The sequence below is a fragment of the Dermacentor albipictus genome, chromosome 9, assembly GCF_038994185.2.
Source record: "Dermacentor albipictus isolate Rhodes 1998 colony chromosome 9, USDA_Dalb.pri_finalv2, whole genome shotgun sequence".
NCBI lineage: Eukaryota > Metazoa > Arthropoda > Arachnida > Ixodida > Ixodidae > Dermacentor > Dermacentor albipictus.
This window is the reverse complement of record NC_091829.1, coordinates 47,317,747-47,343,408: the sequence shown is the minus strand read 5'-3', so window position 1 is coordinate 47,343,408 and position 25,662 is coordinate 47,317,747. Positions and strand designations below refer to the sequence as shown.

The 25,662-nt window shown below is 50.1% G+C and overlaps 2 protein-coding genes across 3 annotated transcripts in view; both read left to right on the top strand.

The window, feature by feature from the left end:
• Positions 1 to 25,662, top strand: part of LOC135916176 (hepatocyte nuclear factor 6-like) — a 207,113-nt gene that overhangs the window by 7,544 nt on the left and 173,907 nt on the right. The gene's annotated exons all lie outside the window — the stretch shown is intronic.
• On the top strand, positions 13,058 to 20,955 carry LOC135916175 (endothelin-converting enzyme 2-like). The gene is made up of 3 exons (XM_065449437.2): positions 13,058 to 13,499; positions 15,716 to 16,293; positions 18,173 to 20,955. The coding sequence occupies exons 1-3, from the start codon at positions 13,269 to 13,271 to the stop codon at positions 19,713 to 19,715; spliced, it is 2,352 nt and encodes a 783-aa protein (XP_065305509.2). The 5' UTR covers positions 13,058 to 13,268; the 3' UTR covers positions 19,716 to 20,955.

Sequence of the window (25,662 nt, the reverse complement as noted above, 5' to 3'; positions counted from 1 at the left end):
GGCTGGTTATGGTTACTGCCACGGTGCTGATCTTACTCTATATTGTAGCTGGTTAAGGCAGTTTATTCCTTGTCGAGATTCCATGTAAGATCTGGCAGAGTACGAATTTCCTTTAGCTGGACAGTAGGGTTCCGCTACCTCACTGGTTGGCTTTAGGTATACTGTGCAAATTTGAACCGGAGAATGATACGAGGTTACGGCAGTTGCGCTATGACAGCGCGTATTTCTCTGTTTACGTGCAATACAATCCTGAGCGCCGAGCTGAGCTTTGCACAGTGCCCAGTAGTTTACCACAGCGTACTAAGCTCGTTCAATCCACCTGATCTCAGTGCCAGCAACTGTCGAGCACGATGACGCTCTCGAGTATCACAGCACGGCCTCCAAGATCTTGGGGGGCGCAGGCTCAGGCGCTGCACGATCTCGCAGGTCATAATTACAGCCGAGCTCAAATGTGATCAAACGTGATCCGCAATTTTTGTTCCTTACGTCCAGTTCCACTGGCTCCACGTTGTTGGAGGTGACAGTGACAGTGACAAGAACTTTATTAAGAGTGTCCTGAGGAACTCGATTGGGGGGACCGAAGGCTCCCCGATCAAGTTGGTGGCTCCGCCCACGACGGGACAGGGAGGTGGTGACTCTCCGCGAAATCGCGGGCCCTCTGGACGGCCTGTAGTTGGCTTGTGAAATCCGAGCTCTTCAGCGAGGCGTCCCACTTGGACTTGTTATGAAAGTCGGAGCCCGCGTTGTACGGGCACAGCCAGAGCATGTGGTCGAAGGAGCAGCACGCGTGACCGCATTTGGAGCACGATTGCGGGAAGTTCGGGTCTATCCAACTCAGCGCTCTCGGGGTGAGGTAGGATCTCGTCTGTAAAAGTCTGAAAGTAACAGCCTGAGCCCTGTTCAGTTTCGGGCTGGGGGGAGGGAATTTTCTCCTGTTTTGTCTGTAATGTGATGTAATTTCATGAAAGGTCGTAAGATTATCTTTGAAGGGGCAATCCTGCGGGAGAGCCGGACCGTTATCTCGGGCGCGGTTCGTGAATTCACGCGCCAGGCAGTTGGCCCGCTCGTTAGGGTTGCAACCCGCTTGGTTAGTTATATCGTTCATGTGCGCCGGGAACCACGCTAAAGTATGACCTCCAATGTGTTCTCGCGTAGTAATACGAAAGGATCTGTTGACGATGTCGGCTGCGTGTTTACAAACTAGAGCGGACGAGAAAGCCCTAATCGCCGTGCGCGAGTCGGAGAAAATGGTCGCCGGGCCTTTTGCGGCTTGAAGAGCCAAGGCTATCGCGGTTTCCTCCGCCTCATTCGCGTGTTTAGCGTAAATTGATGCGGTGCTGATAAGTGTTCCGCGCGCGTCAACGACCGTGATTGCAAACCTGTCTTCGCTGCCATATTTGGCGGCGTCGACGAAGAATGCGTCTGCCCCGTAAGGATCGATTCGTCGAAGGATGGTTCTAGCCCGCGCTCTTCTGCGACCTTCGTTATATATTGGGTGGATGTTCCTCGGCACGGGCTCAACCTTTATACCTTTGCGGGCTAATTTAGACAAGGGGTGTCTGTCGAGCGGTGCCTGTATAGGGAGTTCACCAGCTTCATCGAGAATTTTCATTCCCGGCTTAGTTTACGAAAGCCTGGAGATCTGTGCAATAAACTGCGCTTCAATTAATTCGTCTGTGGTATTGTGAATTCCGAGTTGAAGTAGTTTTACTTTGCTAGCGGATTGTGGGATACCGAGTATTCTTTTGATGCCGGACCTGATGAGCGTGTCGAGTTTGTTCTTTTCAATTTTGCTCCATTTGAGGTACGGTGCCGTGTAAGTAATGTGACTGATGAAGAAAGCTTGGAAGACCCTGAGTAGGTTGTCCTGCTTGAGTCCCCCCCCTTTTGTTTGCGATTCTAGTTATGAGTCTTAATATGTTTTTCGCCTGCGCACCCAGCTTGTTTAGAGCTTCTGCATTACAGCCTTTGGCGTTGATTAGAAGTCCTAAAATTGTTGGAGGTCTCGGTAGTTTATGAGAGCAGAGGTAACTGGCTTGCGAGAAAACTTTCTTGCCGCTTCGAGCCACCTTTTCTGCTTCATTGGAATGAGGAAAGTCAGACCTACTTGTTAGCAGGTGAAGGCCATAGGATCTTGCAGTTGCATCAGTGGAAGCAGAAGTCGGACCAAATTTCCCACATGACATTCTTGGGATTCCTATTACTAACGAGCTCTTCAGTCACTCCGTGACCGCCTCAAGCCATAGTGAGTAGGAAGTGTGCAACTTCGCTCCGTTGCAGTAAAAGACGTCCGTACTCAGAACTTACCATAGGCTGCATGGCCAAGGTTAGAACTCATGAAGCGTTCATTCACGCCGAGGCCCACTGCTTACACATAACTAGTCCCGCGATTTTTCGACCTGACGTTCGGCCAGCAAACGTTTTTGCAGGCGTTGGCTTTACAGCGACACCTTGGTGTCTTCCGTGGAGGATAGCTAAGGCTACAGTCTCGCTCATGGAGGGGCCGGTTGGCAGCTGGAGGCGAGATGCTGGGGTTCAAGCTTCATTGTTTTTTATGCGCACAATAAGGGGACTAATGAAGCTGACTACTAGCGCGTTTCTTACTTTTCTGAGGTTGCGCACCCCTTTGGACATATATGGGTGGGGTGTCCCAGCTAGCGTTAACCAAGCTGTTCAAAGAAAAGAAAATGATAAAAAAAGGACACAGAACAAGATTTGGTTTGAGGACATGCAGTGCCCGGTCGTCAGACGTCTGAGGACCAAACACTATAGGTCTTAAGATCGTATCTTGCACTGTATCTTTGTTAAATATATTTTTTTTTGCTTAGAAGAGCTTGGTAAACTTCAGCCGGAACACACGCTGTACGTGCGTCGAATTTCGTTGGCGGTGCTTCAGAGCTGCAAGTGACCGCGTATGCGGTACTAGCGGCGACCTGGACATTGACGTCATGACGACCACAACCGTGGAGCTCCAGTGACAAGCCGCAAATGCAACTGTGAAATCCCCGAAAGAACTTGTCTCGGGCTAATTTTAGACGCGTCGCGCCACGAATTCGGGCTCGCTTTGAGAGGGCTAACCGTGTTTGCTGGCTTCTATTCATTTCCCTACGTTACGTAGGCCTGGTTCGCAGTGTAAATCTATACGGCTTCAGCTTCCGTCGCGGCAGTGGAGACGAACGTCGACTGATCGCGTCTTTCCTTTTTTTTTTTGCGTGTTCACACACGTAGACGCGTGTCTCATCGAGGGGGGGCTCTCTTGCCCGGTGATGTCGCACCGGGCATCGATTTTCTCATCTGGCAGCTCAGGGAAGGGCGAGGGGGGGGGGGGACACACACACACTACACTAGGGTAGCGCACGAAGTGGGCGTGTCCGGCGGGCACACAAAAGCCAACCCCGCTCGGGAAACGCCTACACTGCCACCGCCGTCGCCTCGCACTCGGTCGTCACCGTCGTCGACAACGGAACGCGGCCCGCTCGCCGTGCTCTAGCTTGAGAGCGCCGAGCACTCCGTTCCCTTCGTCGTATCTTTTGGGTTGCGCGATCGCGTACGTCCGCGCATATGCACACCGGTGAGTGAGCGCGCGCGAGAAACGCGTCGGACAAAAGAGCGGGCGCTGAGTAATCCACCGAAGCTCGCTCTTCTCTCCGTCCCTGGCTGCCTGCCCCTACATTTTTTTTTATTCTTGGGAATTTTGGCCAGTGCATCAGTTCAGCCGGCACGCGTCTGCGTAACGTAATCTCGGATTTGGTTTTTATGCAGATGACTCGTGCAGCGGCAAATGAGAAATATGCAGCGCCCGAGTGGGCGTGGCTGGACGCTATAGGTTGAGATAAGAGGTTCGCTCACCTCGATACTTTGCCACTCGCGTTTTGCGCGTGCGTGCGTATATGTCCGTCTGTATCTCTCTCCCTCTCTCTCTACCTACTTCATTTCGAAGCCGACTGGGTCCCCGATCACGGTACACGTGCCTTGCCCCGCGGCAGTGTCTCATGGCTGATGCGGGGCTTGGGGAGTTTTGAGTTTATAAAGCCGCGGTGGGCTATCTAAGCTTGTCGGCGACATCGAAGGAGCCGCATTGGGATGCGTGAGAAGAGAAATGTATATAGTCTACTGAGATTCCAACAAGCGGAACCATAGCGCGGAGACGAACTCGGAGCGTAGATCTAGGCGTCGATTAGCGGATCTTATGTATCATCTCACCGATATCCTTGAAATGCAATACACAATCATTGCACTCTTGTTATTCTTGTTAGTATGGAGTATACATTAAGGATAGAAGGATGAACGGAGATACTCGAAAGAGAGCTAAGAGCCGCGCAAAGAGTGACGGCAGGGAATGTGACATCAGCGTAATGTAAGCGATAGTAATATCGCAATATAGCTGAGAGATCAAACAAGACAATGGTGGGTGATAGTTTACATTAAGAATTAGTGCAGTTTGGCATGTGATAGTATTCGTAAAACAGAACCGGTTGGTTATACTACCGGAAAAACCCTCACCATTAGGTTGCAGCTAGACAGGCTGGCGATGAAAGCGCTTTTTGGCCAAAAATAGTATTTTACATGCGCAGTGGCACGTTTGGAAGAAAATTCTCGTTCGTCGCACTGCTTTGAAAGCGCACGAGCGTTTTATAGCGAAGTACAACGTGAGCTACCCGGGGATGGTGTGTAAAACAAGTGCAGCAAGACAAGTGTAATCTGGTGAATTAGTTATGTTGAAATATCCGAAAGGCGGGTGGAGCTTAATGGAAGTTACACTTTTCACATATGAAACTTATGCAAAAGCAGAATATGCCAATAAGAGTAGATCTCACGAGCTCTCTAACTGCGAGTGTCTTCGAACCTAAAATCACTAACATCAGATGGCGACAGTCACAATTATGTTGTGTGACTTTGTCGCACATATGATCCAGGGGTGAATCCTTCCTCCCTCTTCGAGACATAAAGAACCGTTGTTTGGCTGTCCTGGAAAGTTGCTTTCAACCAAAACATCCTTGTTTTTAAAGTACTGATGCACTCGAGCTAGGGTGCGCTCGCTGGAAAGCATGAAAGGTGAGCCAACTCGATGTATCATTTTTTTTTCGAGAGCATAATGGTCGTAGCTTTGTGTGGGTGATGCTCTCGTGAGGACAAGAGAGAAGCAATGCTTTTCTGAATGACACTGACTGTTTTTCACTTTTGTTCACTTCTGCTTCAAGACGCTAAGACCGGCTCCCTCGAAAGGGTCGGAAATCTGCGTTTTCCACTCCCCCGAAATCGCTTCAACTATGACTCTTACTACAAGACACACGGGTCCGAATCAGCGGACGTCGTCTTTATTTGTTAAATAAAGTCGGAAATGAGTCTGTGAACGAGAGTTTTCGGATTAAAGAAAAGCCTTGCAGCACAACAAGCTTACTGAATTTTGCAGAGCACAGCGCAGTAATAATTGGGCGAGAACCATCGGAGACGATTGTACAAGTAAAGCGACAGCCCCCCATGGCTTGAATGTCTTTGACGCCTCATGGTCGTGACCCGCGGCTGCAGCCTTCCTCTCCCCCCGCACTTGACGTTTTGACCCACGGTTTCTTGGGGCTGGATACGCTTACACTGTTTTCTTTGCTGCTGCCTTTGTCAGTAAATGCTGCCAACACTTCGGAGGATAGCCCAATTTGCAGCAGCGTTACAAAGGAGTACGGGCCAATCATTTATGCATCGATGAGTGTAGTCCTGAAAGGGCGCGCACCGCATGGAGTATGGCTGGTGGGTTTCGAAGTGGCGCCGAGAAAGAGAAACGTGCTGCGTACCTTCCGCCGACAGCCCTCGAGGCCTTTGCAGCTCGCGACAAGAACTTGTTTCCTGCGACACACTTTCTGCCGCAAATTCTCGTGACTCTGCCGATTAGCGTTGCCACTGCAGAGAGGAGCTTCTCCACTCTTCGCTGGCGGAAGGCTTGGGATTCGGTCAGCGATGAGAGAAGAGCGACTGCTGTGTAGGCCTTGCTTTGCTTTCCATTTACCGGAACGTCGCTGTCGACGTCATTCAAGGGGTTTCACGATTCGTCCATATGCCGTGCCACTGTCTGTATAATTCATTGCGTTATAAGCGAGTAAAAAGGGGCCTTTCAATTTTCCTGCGTAATTGTGCTTTGCCTTACGAACTTTTTTTCTTGTTTCACATCAGTCATTGCTGAGTTTACTTGCCTGATAAAGAGTACCTGCGATCCATCTCAGGGCCGAACGTGTCTTCATTATTTGCTGTTGCGTACTTTCGTTCGAAACTTGCGACACTACTTTGTTTTGATAGTAAGGCTTGAGAGCCAAACGCTCAATTTTTCTTTTAGAAAGCATGCTAAATTTGTACCTGATCGTTTATTTTTTCTTTCTTTTTTATCTGCGAGTTTTATATAGCTATCTAGCAGCGAAGCTCCTTAGCAGGCGCTCTTCTTTTTCCTAATAAAATATAGGGCAGAGTGTACATACTTCATTTCGCTTCCGGCACGAAGTACTGCTAGGAGAGAGCGTATTCGACGACATTTTTTCTGGTACTTATCGGAAGATGGTGCTTTCTGTTAGTCATGGAATCATGGGGGTGTGCTCAGCATTTATCAGACGTCACAACGGACACAGTCGCCTGATTTGACCGTTCATGGTTGCTGAAATGCATACATGGTCACTTGAATTGCGTACGCCATACCTCTGTTATTATTTTGTTCAGGGCAGACATTTCTCAGCATTTCTTACACCATGCAAGAGCGACCGTTTGGAACTGTTATGCAACAAACTAGTGTTCTAGTGCAAGGCATGCCAGGTCTTCACATGCAAGCACAACAAAAATGCTGTTGTTGTGAGCGCCTTTGCATTAATATATATTCCGCGCTAGAACACCAGTCCGAAATATTGCACCACCAATGCCGCAACCCAACCCTAGCCACGTACGTTAAGCGTCATCACAGGGTTTTTGCCATTCCTTCCGTGCTTGGCAGCGTCGCACTGAAAACTTATATCTCGGTACTGTTTCTGTTTCTGACTCGTAACTTCGTCTTAACATTAATAACCCATGAACATATAATACTCCGAGCGTGTTAGGATTTTCGGGAGCAGAGCATCGAAATATGCATTAAAACATTTTTTTTGGGGTGTCTGCTGCCGTTTCGTGCAATCACAACTCATGACCATCATTCAAACTGAATCTTCCCTCTAGGACTAAGTCAGTCCATCGTCCCTTAGCTTCGGTTAACCGAGAAGAGTTTGCTAGATCGTAGACTATTTTCGGAAACAGATTCTCGCTCCACGGCCCCGTGCGTCGCAAGCCCACAAAGCAAGGCAAATATAAGTGTCTGCAATCGCCTAACATCAGTGGCCTATGATGATTAAGCATTACGGGCAGCCCCACGCGCTCTCAATGCTAGTGGCTGCGGTTTCTTATTTCTTCCTTTTCATCCCTAATTCCTTTCTCCCACGTAGGGTAGCAAACCGAGCGCGCGACTGGTTGACTTCCATACTTGTCCTTTCTAACTTCCCTTCTCCTAGACAGAACGAAAAAAAAAGATAAAAAAGTGCTTGCCTCTGGAGCATAGACTGAAGTGGCGCCCGAAAACCCAAGACAATGGCGACATGGACGACTATGCGTCGCGAAACATATCGACTACAGAGCGAGGACCAAACGGAGCTTCCTTTCTTGGCTACTTCTTTCACTGGAACCCTAATATGATTATGGCAGCCTCGTTTATTTACACATCATGGACAGGTACATCCTGAGCTGAATATCGGCCTGTGTGGAAGCTGGCAGCGGACATAGGTATACTTGCACATGGGTAGGTTGGTACAGCGGACAGTGATACTTCGGATGAACGGGTCGCAGCCATATAGCCTCTTCGCGAACCTCCACATCAGCGCTCTTTAATTAATATGTATGCGACTGAGGTCGTCTCGTCCGCATCACTGTTCGACTAACCGCTTCGCAACATACGCATGCGTGTGTGTGTGTGTTTGGATATATATTCGCATGCTGCTTCGCTTTTCCGGTTGATATACCCTCGAAAGAAAAAAAAAGCGTAGTAAAAAAAAACACTCACGAGGAAGATAGAGAGCGAAGGATGAAGTACAGGACCTGGGCGCTCTCATGCACACGCACACCAACACACACACGTACGCGTTGCGCGCAGAGACGAGAAACTGACGCCGTTCGCGTGCGCACTTCGGGCCGAGAGAGAAAAAGAAAACTGACAATTTTTTTAATTGCCACTTAAAAGCTCAACGAAGAAGAAATTCACGGATGACTTCCTCTCTCCAGTGACAGTCCTGGCAGCCCCACATAAGCGGACACTTCTCGTCCAGGGCATTACGTTCATCTTCGCTCGTGCAGCGGTTCTTTGAAGGAGGAAGAAAATGGGGCTGCGTGGCAGAAGGCCACTTTAGACCGCGGGTCCACTCGCTGCAGCGGCAAGAACACCATCGCCGACATCAACATCAACAGCAGCAGGAGTAGCGGCAGTGGAGTCAACAAAGCGCGCCCCGCCAACAAGGAAACCACCACCCGGCGCTGCTTTGCGCGTGTGTATACGCTATAGTCCGTTACTGCAGCGAGCGATAATCGGCGGGTTTGGCGCGCTAATTACGGCGCCAAAGCCGTGTAGCCCCGACGGCGCAAGCTCGAAAGGCCGCCGGGTGGCTGCGTTGGTTCGGTGTCGGCGCAAATGATACGCCACGCTTCCGAGAGATGGGATGGAACAGCCTCGTTTGCGGCGCTGTTTAGTGCTGCTGCTGCATCTGCTGCTGCTGCTGGTGGTGTTACAACGATCTCTTGCTTTTTGAAAGCGCTGCCTCTCTCGCTCTCTGGCTTTAGGGCTGTTCGTCGACGCTCAATCGTGGCTTTGCCTTCGGCCTAGCGCAGCGAAGGAAAGGGAGATCGAGGAAGCGCACAGGGAGAAAGGAAGGAGATTACCCCAGTCGTCGCCGTGCTGGCACTTCGTGGAACGCATTGGTGCGCGTGGTGCAAAGGAAAGTTTGTGAACGAGGGATGTATGTGTGTGTGTGTTAGAGAGAGATGAGGAAGTATCCGTGTTTCTTCTGTTCTGTCTCTTCACAGCGCTCATCTGCCGTTCCAGCTCTCGAAGCGCAGATTGCGCTTACAATTAGACAGAACTCGAGAGAACCCTCCCCCCCCCCCCCTTCTCTTCTCCTTTAGTTCTGCTTGTGCACTATCTCTCTGCTATCGCAAAGAGCAAAGCATCGGCTTCCCTCCAACCGGAAAATCTCCCAGTGTCTTCCCAGCGGCTTTAATTTACTAACTGCCGTAGCCTATAGCTTCACCAGAGAACTGCAAAAGCAACGAAACTTGCCAACAAAATGCGTGTAGCTTCCGGTACGGCTAGCAATAACGTTCTTTGCTGTATAGCACACATCCGGGGTTTGGTATAGCACAGCGATGAAGATAAGGGTCAAAGGAGGGCCCGCCTCAGATCGTTGTGTGTCTGTTTTTGCCGCGCTGCGTAGCGCTGGTCTTTATGCATGCATGCCGCACACGCTGGTGGCTAGGAAAGAGACGGAACTTGGCCCCCGCTGAACGCGCAGTTCAAAACAAAGAGACGCGATAAAGGGAATCCAGGAAGCCTGGCTCAAGGCAGTCGTGAGTGCATGGTATACCGCCCTCCCCGCGTGTCTTTTCTGCGCAAATAAATACGATGTTTCGCTCACTGTCATACGCGGTGAGGATTAATTACTCGCTTATAGGTCGGTGAGATTGGAAGCCGAAAAGAGAGTGACGGAACAACGAGGACCTTACGATAGTTGGGTAACCGTACACGTTATGCGGACAAATTTACATACCACATAAAGACATTTAGTGCCTTCAGAGCTACTCGCGGTTGTGAAGAAAGAGATTAGGTAGAGATTCTGGGCGATCATCGTCTAAGTCCAGCGGTAGCTGCGCCGTGTAAACTTTCTGACACGTTGAATTGTGCATAATGCTACGGAGGGAGTGTAACAACAAGACGTTGGCAATGACGATAGCGTGGCGACGATGGTGAGGACGACTGTGTGACGTTGTTTCTTTGGCTCGTCTCACTTGTTCATGCTTCCGTTCCCGCGTTGCTTTGGTTCTCGCAGCGTCAATGGCCAAGCCACCTGTGAGCACATCTATACGCCTTAATCGGAATACTAGCGTAGCGCACACAGACCGGGGCAATAGAAGGAACATGAACACACAGACACGGCGCTCTGTCTGTTCAAGTGTCTTGAACTGTCCTCGTCTGTGTGCGCTACGCTATAGTATTCCAAGATTACGTATTAACAAACCCGCATTGCAACACCCAAGCCACGAGGTCAGATCATCTTCCATCCCATCCCCCCTTTTCCCTAAAAAAGAAAATTGCGGAAAGTGTTTGCAAGAAACTTTAAAGAAAAGGACCAAGTTGAAATTATTGGAGGTTTTGGGGCTGTGCTAGACTGGCTAGAGAAGCTCCAGCTCAAGGCCTGTACGCGGTGCCTTTTTCAAGCTGTACATTGACTGTGTCGCCGGTTGCAGGGTCTGAACATCGAGCAAAGCTCCTCGTTACTAGAGTGCTGAGCGCGTAAGTATGCGCGAGACGCCGGTACTATTGTAGTACCTAAATAGGACATCAAGAACACTTAATTGGACGTGATACTGTGACATCACCTTCCAAGACGCAACTGAGCAATGTCTGCGGCCTATTTAAGTGTGTTTCGCTTAGCTAGCGTGGGTTCACAGTTGCATATCTTGCAGTGGTCAGCTAGATGGCTGGTAACTGAAGCTTTTATCGAATCCGCATGTCTGCAGGAAAGTGGTATCCGGTACATTACCGCGCTCAGACAGTCAACTAATTGTTGCAAACTCTCCCTTTTTTTTTTTCGCTGCGCAGCGTTGTTTTTGGTCGCCTCTGTTGACCCTCTTATACAATAGCACGAAAGCTTGTTGCGCGAATTTCGCGGTAGATTATGTGCAATTTTCGAGTGCCCAATAGTATATTGCGCACTGGTATACGATACAAGGGTGCAGGTTTGGGTAGATACCACGAGAAACGTGAATGCAAAATTTTTGAAGCCTTTCCACCAATGAAAGTGCCAAATGGTGTCAGCGTGATCACTACACCACAATTAAGTCATGTACACATCCAGCACATGTGTTAGGGCCGGTGTATATATCTACAATATATATACATATACACACACATTGGCGCAAGTTTGAAGAAGCAATCCGGAGCGAAGAACTCGCTCCCCAACTCTGGGCCTTCCAGCAAGTCCACGACGCCGCCAGGAAACTCAACCTCCCGGTTCCGTCGTGGGAGACGCCCACTCCATGAGAGCCCAAAGCTCTCGTGGCCTGCAGGACCTGAATAAAGTTGATTTCCTTCCTTCCTTCCTTCCTTCGGTTGTTGGTGTCCTGTCTGTCTACTCTAGCGTTGCCACCAGCCCAATTCAACACTCTTATGGAGTGTGCGGAGTATTCGGGATAAAACGATAAGCTTCTAGCGAAAAGTCTCTTTGTTCCTACTGAGGTAGATAAATTACTGAACATCCCACTTTACCGTTGACGTGGCACTGCTCATTTGGGTGAACAGAGGGTATTTGCCTGCAACTACGAAGGACTCCTGGCGTTTTCAATCGGCGCCCTAATACACTCATCTGTCAGACAGACCATAGTTTGAGCAACAGTTGACAATGCTAGAAAACAGCGCTGAACCGAAAGCGACATCGAGAACCCACCATTTGCAACGGAAATGGCTCAAAGCCAAAGCGACCAGTTAAATTTCAGGAATACAGCCGTGGCTCATTTCTTTGTCGCAGCTTATTTTTGTTCCATGGTACGACTCCCATACCTTGTTTTTGTACCTTACTGAAATGGCGACGCTTTCAAATTTGTCTTCTTTCATCTCTGTCTACTTCATCTTTTCCTAACATTTGTACGATGATCATCATCGTCATCATCACCATATCTATGCCCACCGTAGGACAATCAATCAATCAATCAATCAATCAATCAATCAATCAATCAATCAATCAATCAATCAATCAATCAATCAATCAATCAATCAATCAATCAATCAATCAATCAATCAATCAATCAGCGTACAAGATCAGCACGAAAATGCACAAATCAATGGACCTCTAAGGTGAGCTTTGTCGGATTTACAGTTGATCGTGCCCCCCGTGTGTTCGACGGGTCTTCATCCAACAGGCTGCGCTTCACATAATTGTTCTTTGTTTTCAATGGCTCGTAGAAATCAGCCCCATTAGGAGATAAAGAAATAAACATTTATTTTCTGAAGCGGTAATCCGAGTAAGGACCCGGTTCACCCTAGGTGGGAGGATTCCTTACTGCAAGAACCCTCTGGCTTGGGCTGTCTCCTTGGCCTGGGCGACCAGACTGTGTAGGTCGACCAGGACGTCATAGAAAAGCTTGGCCTCCCACTTTTCAGTGGTGGTATACGTGTGCGTTGATTTGGGGTGCTATTCTTGTGCATCTATGGGGTGTCGTTGTTTAGAGTCGTATTGTGGAGCTTGTGAGGTGGGGTCTGTGGATGTGTTACGCAGGGTGTCTGGGACGTCGCAGTAGGGCCACGTGTACGAGTACTGCGTAGGATATAATATGTACATGATTATTCCGTGTACATACGTGTTTGTCTGTAGGCGGCGGAGGATGACTCCTTCCTCTCTGCTCAGGTCCTTGTGTGGTGAAGGGTACGTTCTTCTGCTTAGTCGGTGGTGTTAAGGAACCTCCGAGTAGTTTAGGGTGATGTCAGCAACGTTGGTCTCCGGCCTTGTGTGGGGCGGCAGGAAAGCCCGGCTGGTATGCTCGCGAGTAGAGGCGTGTTGCTGCCTCATTTCCTTTCATGTCCTGAAGGCCTCCCCACTTGACGTGGGTGTCGTTAAGACAAGAAAAGAAAAGAAAAGGAAAGAAAAGAAAAGAAAAGAAAAGCTACTACAATTGATGTGCTCGGCTGATGGCTTCTCTTGGCCTATCCCACGCAGCGAGTTTGTGTCATTTGTTAAAGAAATCATCATCGTCACCTCTCGCCCTACACGCGCGCGGAAAGCCTCGAGGCGAAGAAGAAGAAGATAAGGGAAAGGAGCGTCGCGACCAAGCCGTATACCTTTTACTTATAGGTCACCAGCCCATTCTAGTTATCGTATCCGTCGATTCCAATTGTTCAGCTGGTAACCCCCCGTTCCTTCTGCGCCGCCCGCTTCTTGGCCGTGGTGGTTAAGTTTGGAGCAAGCAAGGGAAGAGGGAAGGCAGGCTGCCGTCCGCACGTACCAGAGACAATGAAGGCCGTTGTCGAGATTCTCCACCCTCGGCGTGGCTGCTCGTCCGAGCTGCTGGGTTACACGGAGAGCTCGCGCGAGGCGCTGCCCGTGTTGCCTTCGCCGTCGCCGTCGCTACCTTCGCCGGCTCTGCGCGGACCTTCATCGCCGTACCCGGCCGAAGGGGCCATGGTCGAGTCCTGCGGCACGTCGAAGATGTCGCCGGCTATGACGTCGTTGGGCTCGTCGCCGGTGGGTGCTGTTGTTATTGCCTTCTTAACGCCAAACTTTCTAAGCGAACTGTCCCAGACATTGCTGACCGTGGCTGTCGTAGTCTTTCCGAGTAGCACGCACACAGGATAGCGTTCATTCACCGAATCGCCTTATATGTAACCCCATTTGGTACCACCCATAAAGATGGGCCGGTTGCTGGCCCCGTTCTCTACTGAATTACGCGTGAAACAACAGACTCTTAAGTGTCCTGTAGTGCAACAAACGTGTGCCTTTGAGTTCATAATTCCTTTATTAAAGCGATTCATTTCTGTGCCTTCTTTGCCGGGGTTCAGCATGTCTGCTAGGTCATCTTCTCGCCGAGTAAGTTGGGCCAGTCCTGGAGATAGTGCAATTAAGATGCGATTATCTCGGAGATGGCATGGTAAAAAAAATGGCTGTGGCTTAGCTAAGGTTAAGCCCAGGATGCGAAGCATACTAGCCTTTATTTTAACGCGACAGCGTTAAGGAGCTCGTGTCGCAGAAAAGCCGGTGTCGTCGGCGTCGGCTCAGGCGTGCGGCGCTTGCTCAGGCGCACATTTCGTTGTCGCGCCGAACGCTGCGTTGCTCGACGCTCACCGCGTCCGATGCGGGGGGCGACGCCGCGAGCGACGGCGCGAGTTGGAGCCCCGTTTCTCCTCTGTCGTGACGTCACGGTGTCAGGTGGTATTGAAGGCGACACCGCCGCGCCTGAGGAGGTGGGTTGAACTCTCGAGCGACGGCGCGAGTTGGAGCCCCGTTTCTCCTCTGTCGTGACGTCACGGTGTCACGTGGTATTGAAGGCGACACCGCCGCGCCTGAGGAGCTGGGTTGAGCTCTCGAGCGACGGCGCGAGTTGGAGCCCCGTTTCTCCTCTGTCGTGACGTCACGGTGTCACGTGGTATTGAAGGCGACACCGCCGCGCCTGAGGAGCTGGGTTGAGCTCTCGAGCGACGGCGCGAGTTGGAGCCCCCTTTCTCCTCTGTCGTGACGTCACGGTGTCACGTGGTATTGAAGGCGACACCGCCGCGCCTGAGGAGGTGGGTTGAGCTCTCGAGCGACGGCGCGAGTTGGAGCCCCGTTTCTCCTCTGTCGTGACGTCACGGTGTCACGTGGTATTGAAGGCGACACCGCCGCGCCTGAGGAGGTGGGTTGAACTCTCGAGCGACGGCGCGAGTTGGAGCCCCGTTTCTCCTCTGTCGTGACGTCACGGTGTCACGTGGTATTGAAGGCGACACCGCCGCGCCTGAGGAGCTGGGTTGAGCTCTCGAGCGACGGCGCGAGTTGGAGCCCCGTTTCTCCTCTGTCGTGACGTCACGGTGTCACGTGGTATTGAAGGCGACACCGCCGCGCCTGAGGAGCTGGGTTGAGCTCTCGAGCGACGGCGCGAGTTGGAGCCCCCTTTCTCCTCTGTCGTGACGTCACGGTGTCACGTGGTATTGAAGGCGACACCGCCGCGCCTGAGGAGGTGGGTTGAGCTCTCGAGCGACGGCGCGAGTTGGAGCCCCGTTTCTCCTCTGTCGTGACGTCACGGTGTCACGTGGTATTGAAGGCGACACCGCCGCGCCTGAGGAGCTGGGTTGAGCTCTAGTAATATGCTTCGCATAAAAGTGCAGCGATACGGGAGGTGGTGTAGGGCGCGGTCGCGTGCATGGCGTGGGTCGCGTGGCGGTAGATTCCGCGTCTCGTCGATCTGCCGGGTCAGGCACGTATACCTTCTGTGCTGCAGGACGCGTTGCCGAAAACGAGCAATGTCATGGCGTCTGTTCGCCCGATTCACGTAGATTACAAGATGTGCGTCAATTGGACCAGTTGAATACTTATCTTAAATGTAGAAAAATGGGAACGTAGACCTATTTAGGGCAGGCTATGCCGAAGTCCCAAATAACTACTCGGGCAAGAATGATGAAAGAAAATAAAGCAATTGAGAAAAAAAATATGAACGCGCACTAGACAAGTAACAAGCGCAGAAATGCGTGTCGCTATACGGCCATTAGCGCGCAGGCAGAAGTGCGTCACAAGGAGAGGGGGATGAGGGTAGATTACGTAAGTCCTTTCACGTATGCATAAAAGTATGTATGCGCCATTCATATTTGCACATAAACCTGACCGCAGGGGATCCCTACTATTCCCTCGCGCGACTTCCAATAAACGCGTAAGTCCCCAATTTCTTGCCTGTACGCACGCATATATCCATCAGCGTCCATCTTGCGATGCAGAGTAGTACCCCTACTCGTCGAGACACCACCGAAGGCTTATTTTTCGCGGCCGCCTGTGGGTTATTTGTGGTGGTGGCGGTCGCACTCGGCACGGTGTACTTCCTGAGCGTCGCCAGACAACGGGCCGCAGCCGAGCTCGCATCGGTGAGCCTCAGGACCTGCGAGACTCGGGACTGCCAGCGGCACGCTCTGCTGCTCACCGCCGGCCTCAACCATAGCGCGGACCCTTGTCACGACTTCGGCGCCTACGTGTGCTCGGCCTGGTCGCCCCGCGGCGGTGGCGGAAGCCGCTCGCGCCGGGGTCGCGCGACAGAAGGAGCCTTCGAGTCGCAGCTGAACGACGTCCTGATCGCGTGGCTGGGAGGCCTGGAGGACCTCTTCATCAGCGGTCTCGACGTGGAGAAGGTCGCCAGCAAGCCGCTGGCTCTGCTGCGCAGCTGCCGGAACCGAGGGCGACGCGCCAGCGCCGACGACCTCGACGAATTCCGGGAGTTCATCGTCCTGCTGGGACTGTGTTGGCCGGACGACAACTGTTGCGACGTCAGCGCCCTGGGCGTCCTCCTAGGACTCGTCTACAGGTGTGTGTATGTTGCGGCTCTCTATACTGTGGCTTCGGGGCACGGTAAACGTTGTAGACGGGTGCTTAGTTTACTGGGTGATCCAACGACCAGAGGCCCAGACCGCGGGATGCTGATGCGGTTTTCCTTTGTATATGTAGCCTTAATCCTTGCATCTGGTTAACATCGTCTTTTCCAGGGAAAGAAGGTTACGTTTTCTGTTAGCTGTCAGGTTAACGGCCGCAGGGCGAGAATTCTGCGTACGAACAGCCAGCCGGGCCTTAGAATAACGGGTCTCTAAAGCGCATTATCGACGTTATCGAACATACGGTGTCGCCGTCATCTAAGCGCAGTCTCATATGTATTCTAGAGGACAAGCGTATATGCAAACATGTTTGCGTCGAGAGCCACTCGAATGAGCAGTCGTAGAGCAGTCTGCCATTGATTTAGTTTTACGATTAGGGGAGCGCCGGTCGGCTGGTTCCATTCCCGTCTTGACTTTTTATGTTTTTTTTTTCATCGCGTCGCAGATCAAGTTCATCAAGTGATCGAACAAGCGGCTCGCGTTACCGCTCGTGTCATGAAAGAAATTTTGTCATAAAAGAGCTCGTCAAGAACGGGAATGCACTGCACTGGGTATCCAGGCCCGTTTAGCGAAGCACGAGAACGCTCGGCATGGGCGGCTGACGTTGACTTGCCTGATACCCACGCTCTGTCGTATTAATTTTTAATTAAGGGCACATACACTCCGATCGCTTATTTCGGTCGGCAGGAATGAGTAATAATTTCAGCATATATAATGATTGATTTGCATGGAAAAAAGAACAGCTAAGCTTGTAATCGTGCGGGGGTCTGCTCGAGTGTGACCCTGCCCTGCTCGGTTTGCTCCCAGAACGCTCGAGACACACACACTGCACTCGTTCCCTTCCGGGCGCGTGCGAGGCCCATAGGGTAGACACGACGCAAAAGCATTGACCGTTTGCTGCAGAACACTCATGATTCATAACAATTATTCTCTACCAAACCGTGTCGTGGAGTCTGCAAAAGTTTTTTTAATGGACGTGAAAATGGGGGTGCGAAATGGGGACAGAGTAGGCAAACTGAACAAAATATCCAAAATGTATGCGCATGAGATGGAAGTTGTCGACCCGGAGGCGCAAGTCCTCGGCAAATGTACTTTCCGAACGAATGTTCGGATTAAAATTAAATTAATGAAATAATGGGGTTTTACGTGCCGAAACCTCGATCTGACTATGAGGCACGCCGTAGTGGGGAACTCCGAAAATTTTGGACTACCTGGGGTTCTGTACGTGTGCCTAAATCTGAGTACACGAGTGTTTTCGCATTTAGCCCACATCGAAATGCGGCCGCCGTGGCCTGCATTCGATCCCGCGACCTTGTGCTTAGCAGCCTAACGCCATAACCACTAAGCAAGCATGGCGGGTGCGAACGCTCGGATGGATCTACAAGTCCGAAATGGGAAGAATAATAAAAAAAGAAAGACAAATTGACTGGAGGGGGAGGGGGGGGCACTTGCGTAAATAATATTGTTTACCTGGAGGCTAGTTCGCGTGTGGTCAACTTCTGCCGCTGTGGCGTCAGGAACACGTATACAATTATTCATCAAGCTAAAAAGTAATGCGTAGGTTTGCTGACAAATAGGTAAGCCTACGATATGCCATAAACAGTAGAAATACCCCAAATGGTTATGTTGTCGTTACACTCCGAGGGAGCGTGCATCTTAACCGTGCTTAATTATACAAGACGTCGTATACAATATATACTTGTTTTTTGCCACATGAAGTGGTTGGCTTCATGAGCTTGTTTCAACGCGAACTATAACGCTCGAGACCCGTTTCACTGGTGTCGCGAATACGATGACATCGTTTTGCTGCCTCAGGTGGGACCTGTGCTTCTGGCTGCGAATGCGGCTACTGCGGAGCTCGAAGTCCAACGGAACCGCACGTCGCCTGGCACTGTACCCCGGTCCGAGATTTGTCGTGCAGCGATTCGCGGCCAGGCACGCTCACTTGGTGAAGAAGGATGCCTACGTCGCATACTGGACGCGTCACCGCGACGCGCTCTCGACGCAGAGCACTTCCAACGGGTCCTTGCGGCACCCACCGCCTTCTCGAGAGAGCATCGAACGCGTGGTAAAGGCTGAACAAGCCATCGCTACGGCGCTCTGGCGCAGCGCAGCCAAGGAGACTCTAGTGCCGATGAACATGGCGATTTCGGATTTCGGCTTCCACACGGGCAAGGTATCCTCGAAGGAATGGCTCGACAAGTTAAACGCCAACGTCGCGGACGAGTCGACGCCGTTTGCCATGGGGGATACCGTCCTCGTGGCGGACGCGTCGGTGCTAGAGGCCATCGGGACAATCTTCGGCGGCCACACGGAGCGCGAAATCGTGGCTCACCTGTCCTGGCAATTCGTCCAGGAGTACGGCGCCGTGGTCGATACGGGTCTCGGACGCCTCTTCGAGGACGGCTGGGACGGGGCGTTCTGCGCTAGGCAGGTCGAGAGGATCTACGCTCCGCTCGTCGCGACGTTGCACTGGAAGCTTCGCACCAGCGACGCCGAGAGGCAGCTGCTGGAAGCCAAGCTGCGCAGCCTGGTCGACCGGGCGGTTCGGACGGTGGACACCCAGTGGTGGCTTGCACAACCGGAGAGGCGCGCTGCCGTGGATAAGCTTCGAGCGTTGAGCGTCCGGCTGTGGCTGCCGAATCGGCTGCAGCAGAAGCTGGGCCGAGTCTATCGCGACTTCCCCAATGGCACGGCGGAGGACGAGTCCTTCGTGAAGACCTGGATTAGGAGCAGGAGGGCACTCGCTCGCCAAGCTTCTGGCCACTTCCGAGAGTCGCTCGCAAGCTACACTCCAGTGCTGTCGCCGCTGGTGGTCGGGTACGACTACCTGGACAACGCCGTAGACGTTGCCGCGGCGTCGCTGACCGGTCCGCTGTACTACGCCAACGCCACTCCCGCCATGTTCTACGGCGGCATTGGGTTCTACTTCACCGCCCAGGTGATGCGGTCGCTGGACTGGACGGGTCTCAGGGTCGGCGCGGACGGTCGCATCGTTTCGCCTTCCTGGGTGAGCGAGACCAGCCGCAAGGTCGTGGAGAGCCGCTTGAGCTGCTCTACGACGGGCGTTACAAACCGCGCGCTTCTGCCTTACCTCCCGGCCCTGGAGGTGGTCAGGCAAGCCTTCTTCGAGGACGCGGCGACGTCGTCGCTCCGACTAGAGATCGGCGACGCGCTCACCGAGCCGATAACATTCTTTATGACGCTGTGCCGCATAGCCTGTTCCAGTATGCCGTGGGCGGGAGCGGCCGCGGACTGCAACGCGCTTCTGAAAAACTCTCGCGACTTCGCAGTGACGTACCGCTGCAAGATTGATTCTCCAATGAATCCTTCGAGGAAGTGCGGCTTTTTCAGTTAGCGTGTTTTCTAAGGTCGCCACTCCTCCTTGTGTTGTGCTGTGTCTACTGTGTGTGAGATTGTTCTTGTTCCTGCGGTTCATTCCAAGTTTTACTTACCCCGGACGATAATGACTGCGCGCACCGATTGTGCGGATCTGTCGGCGTGACACAGTTCAGGGAGGGATGTCTAGCAGCATGCGTGCCCTTACACTGCGCCACTTTTAGTTACGATCATGGCTAAATTTTTTATTATTGAAAAACCAGTTTAAAGAACAGCTTGACACCTATGTAGCGTGCTTGCTGAAACCGGCACACGACTGACATCGCCGTTTTATAAACGTTGGTCCAACGGGTTGGTCCAAGAATTGAAGGCCGTTCAGTGGTGTCTCTTTCAGCACTCGGCATTTAACTGAGGCTATCACCGCACTTACTGCGGGCGTTGGATTTGATTCGAATTCGGTGGCGACTGGTAGCCCGTCTCAGCGCACAAGTCGCTGAGGCAGAAGCCTATTTCTACAGGCAGTCTGTTGCGTTGACTACGAACGCGCAGTGGAAAGAACGGCTTCATACTTGTGCTATGTAGCTTTCAGCAATGTAATTGCAACACCCGCAGCTATTGCGGATATAAATCAACTTCGTTCATTTCGTTGGGTGTATTGTTTGCGTAAGTGCGAAGCGCAGGTAGTGTATAATAAATACCCGATGAGCGGCGGGCCTTTGGAGAGTATCAGTAGCGGCTCTTGCACTGCTTAATCTATGGATCCTAACAATTTTAATGGTTTTCTTTGTAGCCTAATTAAAAAACATCTGACATCACTGCGTAAAAAAAAAAAAATGTGACTGGCAGAATACCGCATCAGCGTGCGAGCCTCTTATCATTTCGGAACACTTTCTTAATAGCGTTAGCTCTCTAGCTTACTTCGAGAAAATTAGATGCGTGGTTGACATCATCGGCAAGTGAACGGCGCTTTACATGATAACGGACTTCATACAAACACGAGACCTATAAGTGCACGCACAGAACTTCGCTCGTGTGTATTCCTAGCTTTGTGTCTCACATTGAGTCGTCCCCAGTACCGGTGTCGACGTCGCATGTGCAGTTACCAGGCTGTTTTCTGCGTTCGGGCGAATTGACAAATTCGGCCCAGCAAGTACGTCGAGCAGCCATGGCCAGTGGAGTCCTGGAATGAGGACACCACCCGCTCGACCTCAAGAGCAACCACCTCGATGGTCCGAATAAATGTTTTTTCTCTCTCTCTCTCTTGACAAATTCGGCGTGATAGTGGTGTTGTTGATGATTCCGTCAACTAAGGCTAAGTAGCAGAGAGTACTGCGACAAATATAAATAAAAATACAAAAAATGACCATAAGGTAAAAAAAAATGCATATTGTGGTTGCCCATCTCGTATAACCACGAAGAAGTAAAAATAACAAAAGTAAGGTAAAGCGAATGAATGAGGTAAAATAAGTCGCAGATCTTGATTTTCTTTTTCAGTATCTATTACTTGAAGCAGAAATAAATCGTGTAAATATGGTACCGAATGACCAACTCAAAATAAAAAGAAACATTAACAAGATAATCTTATTTCGCAGAGGTAATTGTATACGGCTTGGCAAACGTTGCAGTGGCTGTAGTCGAAAAAAAAAAGGATAAAGTGGGGAGGTATGTGCTGCATGCGTGCGTTCTTGGCTTCATTCATTTTTTTGTGTGTTGTCTGACAGAATGAGAGATGATCATGATTATATCATGATAATCATGATGTTGATCTCGAAAAGAACAACTGCCAACAGATTTAGCCACGCTAGACGTTAGAATGTGGCTGCATAATATTTTCCGATGGCCCCGCCTACAAAATTAAACCTCTCATACTTTTAGAAAGAGAAGCTCTACGGTCATGCCTCGGGCTGCCTAGATTTGTTGCCAACTGTGCGACTGCCCAGCATATATGCTGGAGCGAAGGACGTTAGACAGTTTCCTAGCCAGCGTTGGCAGACAACTACTGTCGGAGGAAGCTATTCTCGGTCCATGGCCTGACACTGCAATTTTATTGCGTGCCACAAAAGTATTGTTGAAGTTCCTGCAGGACACCAAGCTCGACGAGCGGCTCTAGCGAGGCAACTGTCTCATGTACATAAGCACTCACCACTTCTCTTATCATCATCATCCATCCCAATACTTTCACTCCCCTTCCCTCTTCCCCAGTACAGAGTAGCAGACTAGAGCGCACTAGCTCAGGCCGACCTCTCTGTCTTTCCTATCAATAAATTCTATTCATTCATTCTGTTTTATATCAGGAAGCTCATATACCCACCCTAGATTGCAGATTCCGCATGATTATGGTTCAGACATTTTTACAAATTTATGACTTTATAAAAAGAGGTACGCAATATGCATTTATCACTGAACCATCTGAGTTTTTTCAGGCATGGTGGTCAAGATTCCACAGTCCTAAGATATTATTTGTGGAAGCACAGTTACAACAATTGGATGTGTCCGTACGCCAAGTTTGTCGTTCAAATAATGCCTTAACAGACTTCAAAATTGAGTTCGAGGACATATTTCCGAATCATGCTAAACTGTTACCAAGGCGAGATTTAATTAATATCTTACACGACACCCACACCAACTATCCACTGAAAATGTGATAACTACTGACGCTTCTGTGTGCAATGAGAAGGCAGGAGTGGGGATCTTCTCTGAATCTCTACAATGGTCTTGCTCCCTTCGCCTTCCCGATGTCACACATATATTTCAAGCAGAATTATTAGCGATTATATTAGCGTTACGAAAACTCCCCCAAAACGACCCATTAGCTGTTATTGTGACCGACTCGCTATCTGTATGTACAGCACTAGCTGCATCTTTAGATACAAGAATTCAAAGAACATTTCGTTCGATGGTACCTCCGTACTTATGGAAAGTATGTTTGCTTTGGGTACCGGGACATCATGGGTTACACTTGAATGAAATGGCCGATTCACTCGCATGAGCACCCCTCAATGGCCCTATCGTATTTGTTTTGCCGACACCAGCTTATGTCACCGCGGCTAGGTACAGAAATTTCGCTATATCTCAAAACTCTGCAACATCCATGCTAACACCGTCTTCTGATTTCCACCATCTTGGATTCCCATGGAATAATAATTGGTGTCCTTCAAGAGAATTGGAAGTTTCTTTTACAAAATTGAGATGTCGTATACCTCCTCTAAATTTTTATTTACGCAGGTCTGGTCTCGCTATGTCCCCTCTATGTTCTTTTCGCAGTGCACCTGAAACTATCGAGCATTATTTTCTCTCCTGCCGCCGCTTTCTAAGACAAAGGAAACTATTAGTATACTCATTCACCAAACTTGGGCTATCGCTAACCTCGCCAACCATTCTTTCTTTTGGTGCGATCTCACTGGGATCCAGCCACAGGGATGCTTTTCTTGCAATGCACAATTTTATTAGAGAGATAAAAAGAACACATTGCTAAATTTCTAAAATTATCAATATTTTCTATTATTTCATTTACTTACGTTAACTTATTTTATCAAAATTCTTGACAATATTCTCGTCACACGTCTAAATTACAGTTCTAGTCCCACGCTCCACTATTTAAATCTAGTTTGGCTTTACTTCTAAGCATACGAAAAACCGCCTGCTTCTTGGCCATTCCCCCATGGCGGGTATGCGCCACTGTCTGGGACACAAGACAAGACAAGACAAGACTTGCCGGCAAATGCTCCGACCGAACACCTCGATTTAGGAGATCTTAAGTGGCGCGATACCTATAGGAATAACTATAGGAATAACTGTAGGAATTCAGAAGCAAAGCGCAAGACGGTTGACAACGACAAAACTTCTTTCAGGGCTCTCTGTCCTTGGTCGAACGGTTCGGCATCACCGTGCTATTCGACTTGCTCAGTGTGCTCCTGTGTCTTACTGTATAGCTGTCTGGATGGTCCCCGAAGGTGCGCAGTTTTTAGTGGCACGAGCATCGAGTGACACGCTTGTATCTTGCGCAGCACTTCCGGTTCACCTCCTGAGACGACCGGGGAGAAAATTCAAAATAAATCACACATAAATAGAAGAAAACAATAGTACAGTATAAGACTTGTGGGTTTCGTTACGGATATGATATCAGAGCATAAGATTAGTTACAATCTGAGTTACTGAAGTGTCTGGAATAATTAGGATTAATTATAAATCACCGATTACCGCACACCAAAGCACAGAATCGTGGACTTTAGAGACGCGGCCGCTACATGAGCACGACTTTGGCGAAAATCCTGGAAACCCGGAAGTAGAAAGCGGAAGTAATGACGTCACCGATGACGTCACACAGAAGAAGGTGGCATGTTAATTAAGCGGTTAATCAATGGAAAACAGTTGCCTCCGAGTTCGGTTCGTGCATTGCGTTGGCCTAAAGTTAACCTAAAGAACACCAACGCCATGGTGCGAGTGCCATTAAGAGACACCCAAGTCAAAGATTAGGGTAGCCTACCATTGTTTTTTTCTCTCGCTCAGCGTGCCCTGTGGCCTAGGTGTGTACTTAGATAAATTCTCTGATGCCTTCCTCCTGCAGAAATTGCAGTAGTGGCTTAGCGAACTTATCGCCCATGAGCCAACGCCTGTATTGCAGTCTGTCTGATTCGTTCATTGCTTGGCCGCTCTTAGCGTCCTCTCTTAAGTAGCGCTCGTATACCAGGGCAGAACCGCAACAGGTGGTGAATGTCCGCTGGAGAAGCTGGAGGAGCACACTCTGGACAGTTCAGCGGATCTCCAGGTGTTGGACCCTAAATCCGTGTACGGAATGTGTCAAGCGCCACAGACAACGGAGCAATAGCGCAAAATTGAGAGGCGGGACAAACGAGGCGGGACGCATCAGCCGCCCCAGCCCGTTTGGCGCAGGTATTGCAGCAAGACGTTGTCGCCTCCTAGGCGACATTCACGCCTCCCTTGTAGCCTGTTCAAGCAGTTCACCGCCTTGAGTTCCTGCGGTGGTAGGAAAACCCAGCTGTGAGCTTACAACGCTAGGGTTATTCGTAGGCCCGTTAATGTTAAGACGAAGCTTTACATCGGTAGCTCCTACCTAAATACATGGAAATAGTTTTTTTTCTCAGTGTCCACAGCTCCGATTTTGATGAAGGTGGCTGAATTTAAAAGAAAAAAGCTAAAATATTGTGACTATGGGAGAGTGCGCCAATTAAAGAAATGTTACCGAAAACAGGAAAATAAAATAAAATTAATAAAACTGAGCTATTAAATTTACAGCTCTGTAACTGGGCAACGAAAAAACAATATCGCGTTGGTGAAATTTATGTATTATACACTACCATAAAACATACCGCTATCTTCTGAGTAACACTTTTGCAAAACTCTCGTAAACATTGTGACTCCTTTACGTAAGCTGTAAATTCATATATAAGATTTACCCGCTTTAGATGATCCAATGGATGCAGTTTTCAGAGCTGCGATACCTGTTTTCAGTGCATAGTTAGGTATTTGCAAGCTTCGTGTTTCTACTTTTTCGTTTGCAACTTATCAACTTTCGCGAATTTTCACAAACCATTACAAGTTCTAAATAAAAACTCTGCTTCCTTCAGTCTTTAAAATTTAACTTTCTCTCTCTAAAATGCGCAAGAAATTCCACAAAATCAGTGCAGCGCTTGTCTCTGCGTTTTACGTGAATAACCGGAGTTGGCCCCGAGCGGTTTGAACTGGCACAACAGCAGAAGCATGCGACGTGTCGGGAGGCGTCGGCAACAGAAGCGTTTCTCCGCCCCCGCGGCTGATTACAAACGAAAGCGCCGATGGCGGTCGTGATTGAACTGGGAGGGCGCAGGCCGTCTCCGCACAATTATCCGGAAGGGCGGCACTGCGAAAACACCAGAAGTTTGCAAGTTTACCAGCCCTGAATGGTTGATTAGCTGCGACCAACCGCGACAGATGATCCTCTGCGCGCACCCGCATCGTATTCATTC